Source organism: Schistocerca gregaria, chromosome 4 (assembly GCF_023897955.1).
Source record: "Schistocerca gregaria isolate iqSchGreg1 chromosome 4, iqSchGreg1.2, whole genome shotgun sequence".
In the NCBI taxonomy this organism is placed as follows: Eukaryota; Metazoa; Arthropoda; class Insecta; order Orthoptera; family Acrididae; genus Schistocerca; species Schistocerca gregaria.
Window position 1 is genome coordinate 450945057 of NC_064923.1, and position 12922 is coordinate 450957978.

The 12922-nt window shown below is 37.4% G+C and overlaps 1 protein-coding gene across 12 annotated transcripts in view; it reads left to right on the top strand.

Moving 5' to 3' along the window:
* The window catches only part of LOC126266607 (tyrosine-protein kinase Abl), a 428403-nt gene that overhangs the window by 308573 nt on the left and 106908 nt on the right, over nt 1–12922 (top strand). For all 12 annotated transcript variants that reach the window (XM_049970945.1, XM_049970933.1, XM_049970934.1 and 9 more), the window contains one exon: nt 2323–2500. In XM_049970945.1, the coding sequence (XP_049826902.1) occupies nt 2323–2500 (178 nt within the window). The remainder of the gene's footprint in view (nt 1–2322; nt 2501–12922) is intronic.

The following is a 12922-nucleotide window of genomic DNA, read 5'->3' on the forward strand; positions in this document are numbered from 1 at the left end:
AGTGTCGTTATTGCTATAAAAATGCAGAAGTCATAAGAGGATGAGAGTCAAAATCCTGAGATAATTGTCCTGAATGTTAGTTTCCTGAGTATGCTAAACTGGAATAACTCTTCAGGTAGAAACTATTATGACATTGTATTAAATATCTTTTCCAGAAATTATTATTGTCAGTTAGTCTGACAACCCATTCAGAAAGGAATATCTTAGATGTAATTGCAACAAAAAAGCCTGAGATCTTTGATTCAGTAAATGTAGAGATAGAAATTAGAAATCACAAAGCTAGTACATTATCATTGTTCACTTTTGCTGAATGGAAATGTAAGAAAATAATGGACGATTTCTGTACGTGGCTCAAAAGTATAAATACAAAAAGTTGCTGTTGCAATCGGCCACTGAAATTGATTGTAACCATCAAATATGTTGTAACAATAATATGGAAAGGATAAATTGCTACTCACCATGTTGCTAATCACCACATTGAATTGCAGACAGCTGCAATGAAAAAGAGAATATAGTCAAAACTGTGGCATCTCTCATCATGCTGTAAAAGGAGAAATATCCTCCCCACTATCTCCCCACCCTTCACACAGTGTCTGCCGCCCATGCAATCTACGCAATATCCTTGCCCATCCTTACTGCACTCCTGTTGTCATCCCCTTGCCTTGTGGCTAATACCCCTGCAGTAGACCTAGATCTGTCCCATTCTTCCACTATCACCTAATCCATTCCTGTCACAGGTATCTCCTACTCCATAAAGGCAGTGACATCTGTGAAAACAACCAGACTTAGCAGCAAGCACTGTGTCACAATCTGTGTGGCCATGACAACTAACAAGCCCTCTGTTTGATTAATGACCAGCACCAAGCTGTAGTGAGGAGACAGCAGGACTGTCCAGTTGCTTAACATGCTGGCCACTACAATGTGCTTACTTTAGTGACTGTTTAACAACGTGTCCCATCTGGAGTCTTCCAATCAGTGCCAGCTTTGAAAATTCCTGGTGGATTAAAGTAGTGTGCTGAACCGAGACTTGAACTGGAGACATTTGCCGTATGCGGACAAGCACTCTAGAGCTGTGGAGCACTTGCCCGTGAAAGGTGAAGTCCCAATTTAGGGTCGCAGTCCAAGACAGAGTTTTAATCTAGCAGGAAGTTTCACATCAGTGCACACTCTGCTGAAGAGTGAAAATTTCATTCTGGAATACCAGCTTTTCTGAACTGTGCAGGTGGAAACTCTACCTGATACATTGTTCCCGTAACATCTATGGCGTCAGTATTTGCTAGTCTCTGTCCTCTACCAGCCTGTCCCCAACCCTGCTCCTATTCCAATATCTCACATGCCTCTATCCCACCGATGCACCTACATAACACTTCCCTTGCTGTACTTATCTCCTCTCTTTCCTCCTCCCCCCTCCTGTAGAGCCTCCCAATGCCGCATTTAGGAGCCTTATCTTGTCCCCACTCCCTCCCCCTATGTCCTTGCACCCTCCCACAAGCAACACTAGCATATTTCCCCACCCTTACCCTGCAACACCTCTCTGTCCCCATGCCACACTTTTTCTTTTCCCAGCTACCCACACCCTAGATTGCTGCTCATCTCAGACTCAGATTGGCCTTAGTGCCAGAGATGGCAGTGATGTGTGTGTGTGTGTGTGTGTGTGTGTGTGTGTGTGTGTGTGTGTGTGTGGGGGGGGGGGGGGGGGGGGGAGAGGTCTCTTCTTTCTTGGTGGGCTTCTTTTTCTCGGGGGAGGGGGGGGGAGGTGATGGGGGCTCTGGGCTTCCCCCCCTCTCTACTTCTGGAGGAGGACTTTGTTGAAAACCTGAAATATTATTAACATTCATTTTCTTCCTTTTCATTGTGTCTGCTTGTGACTCGATGCCTTCTCTATGCGGTCAGTAGCAGTCTATCCTTTCCACATTACTGTTATTCCATCCTGGACTTTCCATTGTTCATATGTGGTGTGTAATCTAAGCAAAGTGGTAAAGAAATCTATCATTGGTTCATTCGTTTGATGTTGAAAATTGACAGGCATCACTCAATACCAAGTTGACAGTGATAAAAATAACAGTTCCCTTTCACCTTCTTTTCGCTGCAGAGCTGCAAAAGAATTTATAATTGTTAGAATCAGGCAAAACAATAGTTTTAAATAGCTGAGAGTGACAATGGCTAAGTTATCTTTCCTCCCAGGTTTTAAGTTGTCATATTGCTCTCCTTTAAGTTATCTCCATTCATTTCTTGTATTTTTGTTGAAACTGTTATTTTGTAACTTAAGTTCTTTTTCATACCATGATGATATTTAAAAATATTCTTGTTTGTTTTTGACAGGTGTTTGTACCCGTGAACCTCCATTTTATATAATAACAGAGTTCATGAGCAAGGGTAATTTACTGGACTATCTGCGCACTGGAAGTAAGGAGCATATAACAGCTGTTGTTTTGATGTATATGGCCACCCAGATTGCTAGTGGTATGAGCTATCTTGAAAGCCGCAGCTTTATACACAGGTGAGTTTTCATGATCTACAGGACATTTTTTTTTTTTTTAAGGAAAAGTCAAGAATTTGAAATAAATAAAGATGGGGGAATATTGTGCATTGTGCTCTCTATGATAGCTTTGCATGAATTGTTTTAGGTGTGTGTGTGTGTGTGTGTGTGTGTGTGTGTGTGTGTGTGTGTGTGTGTTTTCTTTGAGGAAAATGCATAAACTCTAAATACACCAGATTAGATTATATTTACTTTAATTCCAATTGATCTGTAGTGAGGAGTTCCTCCAGGATGTAGAACATGTCAGAAAAACAACAGTACATGACAAATATTTACAACTCAAACAAATAAGCTAATGTACCATTCCACAGGTCTCAAGTGGAATGATTGTCATTTTTTAATGAACACTATATGAAAGGATCATTCTACAAATACTAATGCACTGAATTTAAAATATTTTTTTTTTAAATTTATTTATAATGTAATAAACGTGAAATACAACTACTATAATACTTATTTACAATGACCACATTACTGCACTGAATTGGTGCAGAAGTTAGATTGTACTTAAACACACACACACACACACACACACACACACACACACAAATCAGTTGGTTCTACTGAGAAATTCATCAATGGAGTAGAAGGAGTTGTTCACCAATAAATCCTTTAGGTTTCTCTTACACGCTGAATTTCATTGGTTGTTAAGCTTTTTATGCCTGCTGGCAAGTTATTCCTGAATAATGCACAGCTTTTTGTACAAGACTAAGTGACTCTAAATCCTTGTGAAGATTATTCTTATTTCTAGTATTGATTCCATGAATTGAGCTGTTAGTTTGAAATTGTGATATATTTTTGACAAATTTCATTGAAGAATAAATATATTGGGAAGCAGTAGTTAGTATTCCTAATTCCCTAAACAGGCTTTTGCAGGAAGTTCTTGAGTTCACACCACATATAACTCTTACTGCACATTTTTGTGCCCAGAAAACTTTAGCTTGGCTTAATGAATTACCCCAAAAAATAATCCCAAATGTATTATGGAATGAAAGTAAGCATAGTAAGCCAGCTTTTTCATTTTTATATCTCCTATGTCTGACACATTTCGCATTGCAAATAGAGATTTTTTAAGATGCTTCAGCAGATCTGTGGTGTGCTTTTCCCAGTTGAATTTATTATCAAGCTGTAATCCCTAGAATTTAACACTGTCCACTTCTTTTATCTGCTTGTCATCCTATGTTAGGCACATACTCGTGGGACACTAAGACTAAACTTGATTTGCTATTTATTGCAATGTTTGTATCATCAGCAAACAAAACGAACTTGGCGTCTGGTAATGTTACTGATGAAAAGTCATTGATATACGCAAGAAAACGTTGTTGTTGTCTTCAGTCCTGAGACTGGTTTGATGCAGCTTTCCATGCTACCCTATACTGTGCAAGTTTCTTCATCTCCCAGTACCTACTGCAACCTACATCCTTCTGAATCTGCTTGGTGTATTCATCTCTTGGTCTCCCTCTACGATTTTTACCCTGCACGCTGCCCTCCAATGCTAAATTTGTGATCCCTTGATGCCTCAGAACATGTGCTACCAACTGGTCCGTTTTTGTTGTCAAGTTGTGCCACAAACTCCTCTTCTCCCCAATTCTATTAAATACCTCCTCATAAAGTAAGGGCCCTAAAATGGAACCTTGTGGGACCCCACATGTAATTAGTTCCCAGTTGGATGATGCCTGATAGCTTGATACATGTCTCTTTCCTAATAACACCCTTGCCAGATCAGCCTATCTGGAATGCAGGAATGAATACAAAAAAGCCATCCTGCAAGCCAAAAAAACCTACAATGCCAACAGCATAAGTAATTCCACCAATAAATGCAAAACCGCTTGGAAAGTAATTAACATTGCTGCCACAAATACTAAAAAAGACAAAATAAAAATATCCCACCTCAAACACTCTATGAGTTTTTTATTAATTCAGTGAAAGAAATAGGAGAAACAATTCTCAGACCAGACATTAGTCCATCAGAGTTACTCTCCCAAAATTGGGGTGGACAGTCACTAAATACAAGCATGCTAACGTTTTCCGAAGCATCGCCTAGATTTGTACAAGGGGTCATAAAACAACTAAAATCATCTGATAGCTTAGATGTATGTGGCATATCATGCAACCTGCTAAAAAAATTGTGTGATTGCATTCTGTACCCTTTAACCCATTGCATAAACAAGTGCTTACTGGAGGGATCGTCTCAGTATACAAAAAGGGAGATAAAGACTCTCCATCTAGTTACAGGCCTATTTCAATAGTACCCGCATTCTCCAAGGTAATAGAATGCATCATGTACCAACAATTATCATCTCACTTTGAGAATCTAGGAAGAATCTGTCAACCATTGATGCAGTCAACACGGTAGTCAGTTCCATCCTCAAAGTTTTTGTGAAAAATGGCTTTGCTCAGGTCTCATTCAGTGACCTAAGCAAGGCCTTCGATTGTGTCGAGCACACACCACTACCAGAGAAACAACAATTCTACGGCATCAAATGAAGCAGTCTCAGACTATTAAAAGCTTATCTCAACAACTGGAAACAGGTAGTTTGTGTTGGTAAGGAAATGTCAAACATAGAAAATGTTAAAGTAGGTGTGCCTCATGGATCTGTACTGGCCCCCTTCCTGTTTCTGATAATGATCAATGACCTCCCCTCGTCTATTAGATCCACCACTGTATTGTATGCAGATTATACGACTTCTCTTCATAGCAGTAACAATCTTAATGATCTTCAAACCTGTGTTGAAAACACACTCCCTCACGTAGCATATTGGTTCAGAGCAAATGGTTTCCTGCTAAATGAAAATAAAACTCGGCAGATAATCTTCACTCTTAAGAGACAAGCCACTATCTGATGACCCTAGTTCTGTTAAATTCCTGGGAGTTTATTTAGACGAAAAGTTATCCTGGGGCCAATATGTAAACTATATCAGTAGTAAGCTATCTAGAGTAATTTATTTATTAAGACAACTCAGAAATTGTGTACCTGGAACATACATCAGATCATCTTATTTTGCGTTTTTCCAAAGAATAATATCCTATGGCATTTTCTTGTGGGGTAACTGTAGTCATATACATGACATCCTATTATTGCAGAAGAAAGCCATTAGGATAATTACAAATTCTTCACATAAGACTCACTGCAAACCCTTATTTACTAAACAAAAAATTATGGCAGTAATAAACCTCTATATATATATAATGTCTTAATCTTTAGAAAGAAGAACCTACGAGATGTGAAACGTAGAGAAAAAGTACATTTTTACAACACAAGAAGCATCAAACACATATAACTGCCTTACTGCAGATTATCAAAATCAATAAATAGCTATGAAGTCACAGGGCACAAACTATTTAATAAGTTGCCACATGCTATACAGGATCTTCCTGAACATACACTCAAAGAAAGACTGCATGAATGGTTTATTGCCCACCCGTTCTATGATATCAATGAATTCTTCAACTGTAAAATGCAGTAATCCAACAGATGCCCCACTGTACATTTATTGTAATATAAACTAAAATATTTCAGTAGACAATACCTTATCACACTGTATTATAATATAAATTAAAGCTTCATTTGGCATTGTCAATTGCTGTAATGGCCTAAAGACAATAAAATCTTTATTGTTGTTGTTGTTGTTGTTGTTGTTGTTGTTGTTTCCTGCCAGAGATATGAGATTTGAACCATTTTGAAGCATTTCCTGTTACACTATAATATTCTAATTTACTTAAAAGGATATTGTAATTTACACAGTCAAATGCCTTTGATAGTTCACAAAATATACCAGTTGCCTGCAATTTTTTATCTAATGAATTAAGCACGTGTAGATAGCCTTCTCAATATCAGAACCATTTAGAAATCCGAACTGTGACTTTGACAGTATGTTATTTGAGATAAGATGGTTATAAAGCCAATTGTACATTACTTTATCTAAAATTTTTGAGAATGTTTGCAAAAGTGAAATTGGACGGAAATTTGTTGCTATTTCTTTATCTCCCTTCTTAAACAGAGGCTTAACTTCAACTGCTCCAGACCAGCACTAGGTTTTTTAAAAAAAATTGGGGACCTGGTATTCTGATCCTAGTTCATCCTGCAAATGTTGGCCAACACCTCTGCCATGGGAACTACCTAACAACAGTAACACTTTCTTTTTCTTTACTGGTTTCCCTACATTCTTACTTTTCAATTTACTGGTGAAAGATTGTTGTGCCCTGTCTACACCTGCAACTGCTTGAGGCTCACCAGCTTCTAACTGAAGCAACAGGTCCAATTTTTTTCCACATTCACCATGAAACTGTCAGACAAAGTTCTAGGCCTGTTCCTCCTGTTGACTGTTGCCACTTCCCTCCTCTCTTTACCCTTCTCCCTCCTTAACCTATCAAGATCTCCCCTGGCCTTGTCTAACTCAGCCTGATGGGTGGCAATTTTTCCCTCCTGTTCTAGTATCTTCCTGTCTCTACTACAAATCCTACAAAACTGCTGATGAGTCTCATTTACTTCCCCTACTCCCACGCCACTACAGTCACCCACATGGAAAAAACTACAGCACCCATCACACCAAAGCCCCGACCAAACAGTTCTACAGCAAGTCAAGCACTTTTCACTCATGGTAAATGTAATAGTTTATTAAGAATAAGTCAGTTAAATTATAGATAAACACAAAATTTGGTTCCAAAAATTTGACCTATACACAACTGTGTGTAAACAAAAACAACAGTACAAAGTTTCTGAAACAACAACTTAAACTTTACACTACTTTCCGGAAATGCTAGTTAAATAATGAAAAGGCATGCTGCAGTTAAATTGCTGGAGAGAGCAAAGAACAGCTAAACGAAATTCGATAGATTTTTGCTGCAGCAAAACGTAAACAGAAAATACGACTGTATGATCTTTTCCCGTTTTCTGCTATATTACGTAAAGAAAAATGAAATCTTTAATGGTACACTTAAAAGGTACACTAATACACCTATTCACCACGTAATCAGTAGTAAACTATATGTTTTATAATCTAAAAGACTTATCTTTACTAGAACACCAAAACAGAGACACACATTTTGAGCTGGGCCATAAAGTATATAGTGGCAAGACACCTTCATAACTGTGTGACAGTGTTTTCTTTGTGTCTCTTAAGAACCATCCCTTAAGTGAGTCTTTCAGAATATAAATATATACACTCCAGTATCCTCGCACCATCATTTCTTGTTATTAACTTTTTCTGACACACCTACTTGAACATACAAGGAAATGATGATAAATTAACTTAGACAATGCATGAACAGTTAGCCTGTTGAACACAGGTGATTTTGAGAAAGTTTTTCTTGTCATAAACCCTACAGGTGTTAGTTTATGAAAAGTGGTAACATAGTCATTAGCCTCTTTTTCACCCAGTTTATGCACTTCACTATAATGGTTAGAAAACCTGGGATATCGGATAAACACACAATGTCAATAAATGAACACATACCGTATTTACTCGAATCTAAGCCGCACTCGAATCTAAGCAAAAAGGAGACTTGAAATCAAGCAAATATAATTTTCCTGGATCTAAGCCTCACCTGAAATTTGACTCGAAATTCAAGGGGAGAAGAAAGTTTTAGGCCGCATCTCCAAATCGAAACAAAGTTGGTCCATTGTAATATGAGACACAATTTCGGTCGAATGAATGACGATACAGCTACAGTAGTTTGGTTCGAGTCGTAAGCTTAGCAGTTAAGCTTTGCCAGGTAGCCATTGCTATGCATCAGGCGCTCTGTCCGTATTTATACGGGTACCCTTCCTTTTTCACGTGCTTCGTCTGGTTTGAATTGATTGCTTATTTTTCTTTGATCTGATAAGTGCTGTTTTCTTTGTTATAGGTGTTCACGCCACTCTAAGCTGAAAACTCATTACTGTACTGTGTCATGCATTGTTTGTCGCATTCTGATAGTGCGTGTTTATGGCCTGTCGCTGCTTGCGGCATGGCTTGCTTTTGTGCGCACTACCGCTGCTTACAATAAAAAAAAAAATAAATAAAAGAAAGGAGAGGAATCATCTCATTAGCGAAGCAATGGCAAGAGACTGCTATTTGTTGTTACTTACACTGCTGCTTTCTTTGATAATGATCAACAAGAAGCATATAATAGACTGCGTATGATATATGATGTACTGAACGAGAGTTTAGCGAAAATTTTTCTCTGTTTGAAAGTCTTTGCAGGCGCCTCTTTAGTACATTACATTCTGCACAGAAATTAGTCATCTTAGATTTAAAAATCTAGTCAATTGCTGTTCTTCATTTCTGACTCTATCACTATCAGGCGTAAAAATAATACAAATATAAACATGACATAATACATAAATACTTCCGCTATTGTCTCACTCTAGTTTCGTAGTTTATTGGGCAAACAGGATTTAAATGAGATAGCAGCAAACACGAAACAATACATGGCAAAATGTTTATATTCATATTATTCTTATGGCGAAGAGAATACTGCATATAATTCACAATTCATAAAAGTTCCTATTAGCAACCATCTCTTCTCACAGGTAGGAAAAAATTCATAACGTAGAGTTGGCCATCTTGACAAGTAGAGTTGGCCCTATTGACAAACATCCCAAACAGTCTTGCCAGTCGGATTTTCGTAGTACATTGAAATGCTGCTAAATTCGAAGATGAACAATATGGAATTTGCATTTACTTCGTTGGATAATGTATGAAAATGCAGTGGTTGAAACTCGAGACGGAGAAAAAAAGCTCATTTTCCACCTTTTTTTTTTAAATTTATTTACTGACGCAGTGGATTTGGTGCGAGTATTTATCTTTGTGTCTATAAAGCATGCCTTTGTAGCGCTACATATATTCGACGGCAGAAGTTAGTTGTGGCAGCACCCACAAACATTTTTCAGAACTTCCGCTTGCTTTGCACTCAATTCTAAGCCGCAGGCAGTTTTTTGGACTACAAATACTGGAAAAAAAGTGCGGTTTAGATTCGAGTAAATACAGTAACTAGTTTACAGTTTATTATTGGTACTTTAAAAATGGATATTTCTAAATTACAACTTAGAAAAATGAACTGAACATGGCGATGATAGTGCGATCATTAGGTAAAAATGGACAGATGTGACGTACAGTAGGAGCAAGGAAAAAAGTCCTAAATTGAAAAAACCATGAAAGTAACATAAGCTTTGTACACAAAAACTTACTGCAAGTACTTTCTACTGTCGATTTGGAAGTGCAGGCCTATGTAGTACTCATGAATGAGGTGAAGAGGAAAATAACAATGTGAATATAACAGGAGAAGAAATTTTATTGACACTGACAAATAAAAAACCAAGCATAAAACTGGCCAGTGCAAATCTGCTGACCCAAAATTGCAGTGAAGTGTTTAGTCAAATGACATCAAACAACTTCCAGTCCGTAAAATCCAATAGCAAACTATTTGTGCTTTCAGACAGCCAGAGCGTAGTCTTGCAAATAAACTAAGTGAAGATATATTCGTGTGGTATAGTGAAAGCAGAAGACCACTGAAATTAAAAAGATGATATCATCTACAGGGGTAAAAAATCTACACAATAAATACTTTGTTGTACTTCAGGAAAGTTTAATGATGTATACAAAAATGAAATGGCGAGTGCTATGTCCGAAAAATCTTACACATACAAATGTCGTAATTTTGAATATTCTGCATCGCTACGATCTTATGAGGCAATCGTGTGTTAAAAAAGAAATACAGAGTGCCAATAATCAGTTTGCTAAAATCTGTAGGCATGTTAAAAATTTGAACTGTGTTGATGTGAGTAATATAGGATGTAGATTCCACACACAACATGGACTGCACCTGAACAGGTTGGTTAAAGAATATCTGGTGAACCTGGTAACCAAGGAAATAAAAAACCACCAAAATAATTTCAAAACCAAACCCATAGTCACAGAGCCACCACCAGATCCAACAAGGGCAAAAAACACATCAAAAATATAGAGGTGATAAAACTATCAGCAATAAGAGCAAACTATGCAAAAATCTGTGAGGATTCAGCAGAAACAGTAGTGGGTAGTGACATGAATGACTAGGAAACTGTAGCTCCTCCTCATCTAGGAAGACTAGAAAAATGAGAAGGCTCCAAGGTAAGAAGTGCTAAGTGTTCCTCAATTCTCCGCCAAAATACCCAGTCCATAAGAAATAAAGTTCTACAACTAGAAGTGAACTGCATGCTATTGATAACTCTCTTGTTTGCATAAGAGAACATTGGTGTAGGGGACCTGAAATAATACATGTAACTCTAAGCTCATATAATCTAGCATGCCATTATAGTAGAACCAGTATGAGAGGAGATGTATCATGAATGCATGTAAAGGAAGGGATTATGTGTGAAGTTAGAAATGACATTATTTCATTAAACGAAGAAAAACATGTAGAAATATTAACTATTGAGATACAAAAGCCATATATATTCCAAAGATTAACTGCACTGAGTATTTACCATTCTCCCAGTGGTGACATAGCTACATTCTTCCAAGTATTGGACATGGTTACAAACCCTAAGGGCAAAATTCTTATTTGTGGAGATTTAAACATCAACATATTGAATCCAGATGGGTTCTGCAACACATTTTTGAGCCTTATGTACAGCTGTAGAATATTGCCATTGATTAACACAGCCACAAGGATAACTAAGCATTCAGCATCAGTTATTGACCATATACTAACTGGCTTGGAGAAAGAAAACTGTGACATTGTCGTAGGTAACCTGGGCCTTTCAGATCATCCCAGTCAGCTCTAAAATTAAACCAAACTAAAATCTCCCATAAAGAAGGGTCTTCTCTAAGAAAAAAAGAGGCTGAATTTACCACTCAAATGAACAGTGAAACATAGGAAGAAGTGTACATGAAGACCAGTACAGGTAGGAAGTTTTCAAAGTTTATATTTAAATTTAATTTCAGGTTCAAAAAAAGTGTTCCCAAAAGTACTATGAGTCACTAAAACACGAAACTGGGTGACCAAAGGGATAAGGAAATCCTCTGTAACACTCAAACACCACAACAGCATAAAAAAACAGCCGAAATGACACTGTATTTCAAAAATACCACCTAACATACAAAAATATATATAGAAAAATTATACACCAAGCAAAAATGTCTCAAAATAATAATTATAGAAAAGGCAGAAAAAATAAAAAGCAGCCTGGAATGTTACCATAGAGGAGACAAATAGGAAAAAGACAAAACAAGTACACAATTATAGCAAAATGGTACCATAATACGTGATCCAATAAAAATTGCAAATTTTGCAACTCAATATTTCAGCAACATAGATACCACGCTACAACACAGTCGACAAAATATAGCCTATACAAACACCGAACTGTGTTCCGAACACAATGATGCTGCAACCCAACACTTCAGAAGAAATAAGTAATGTTATTCGGGAGGTGAAAAACAAAACTGCAGCAGCTATATATGAAGTGCCTGCGTGCTTTCTGAAGGACTGTATGGACAGTATCAAAGACCCTTTAGCACGTGTCGCAAACGAATCATTCACCACAGGTTGCTTCCCTGGGGCACTAAAGCATGCAGAGGTGCTGCCTCTACATAAGAAATGGGACACTGAAAGTATAGAAAATTTTGGGCCCATCTCTTTACTGTTGTCATTTTTGAAAGTAATTGAAACCATAATGAAAGTTAGTCATGGGGTACTTAACAAAGTGCAATCTTCTGTGTGAAGAACATTTTGGGTTCAGGCCTGGTAAAGGCACACAATCAGCTGTTGCTCATTTTACAAACATTGTTCTGGAAGCACTAGATAAGGGAGATCATATGACAGACATCTTCCTTGACTTCAGCAATACATTCTATACAGTACACCACACAGTTCTATTACATAAACAGGAAGCTCTATTTATAGGAGGGGTAGCAAATAAGTGGTTTTGTGCACACCTAAAAAACAGAATACATTAATATTAGATCCCCCAATGAAGCGTGTTTGGCCCAGTACTCTTTTTGATATGTATCAATGATTTTTCTCAGAGTATCAAATACGGTGAAACAATATTGTTTGCTGGTGACACAGTAACATTTGAATCAGTGAAACATTACAAAGTTTACTAAAGAACAAAGCTGAAGAAACACTCGTGCATGTATGCAGATGGGTAGACAACAACACATTAATTTTAAATGTAAAAAAACCAACAGCATTAGTTTCCACAAAAGTAGAAAACCCAAAAATACTCTTTAAAAGTGAAAGATGAGCTCGTAGATTGTATATCACAAACAAAATGTCTAGGTTTGCATGTTAGTGCACAACTAAAATATACTGAGCTTGTTACTGCCCTTGGGAAGAACCTCTTCAGCATGCTTCGCACTGAATAATAAATTCAGTGTGTAGTAGCTCTTGAACCAGAACAACGTATTTTGCAT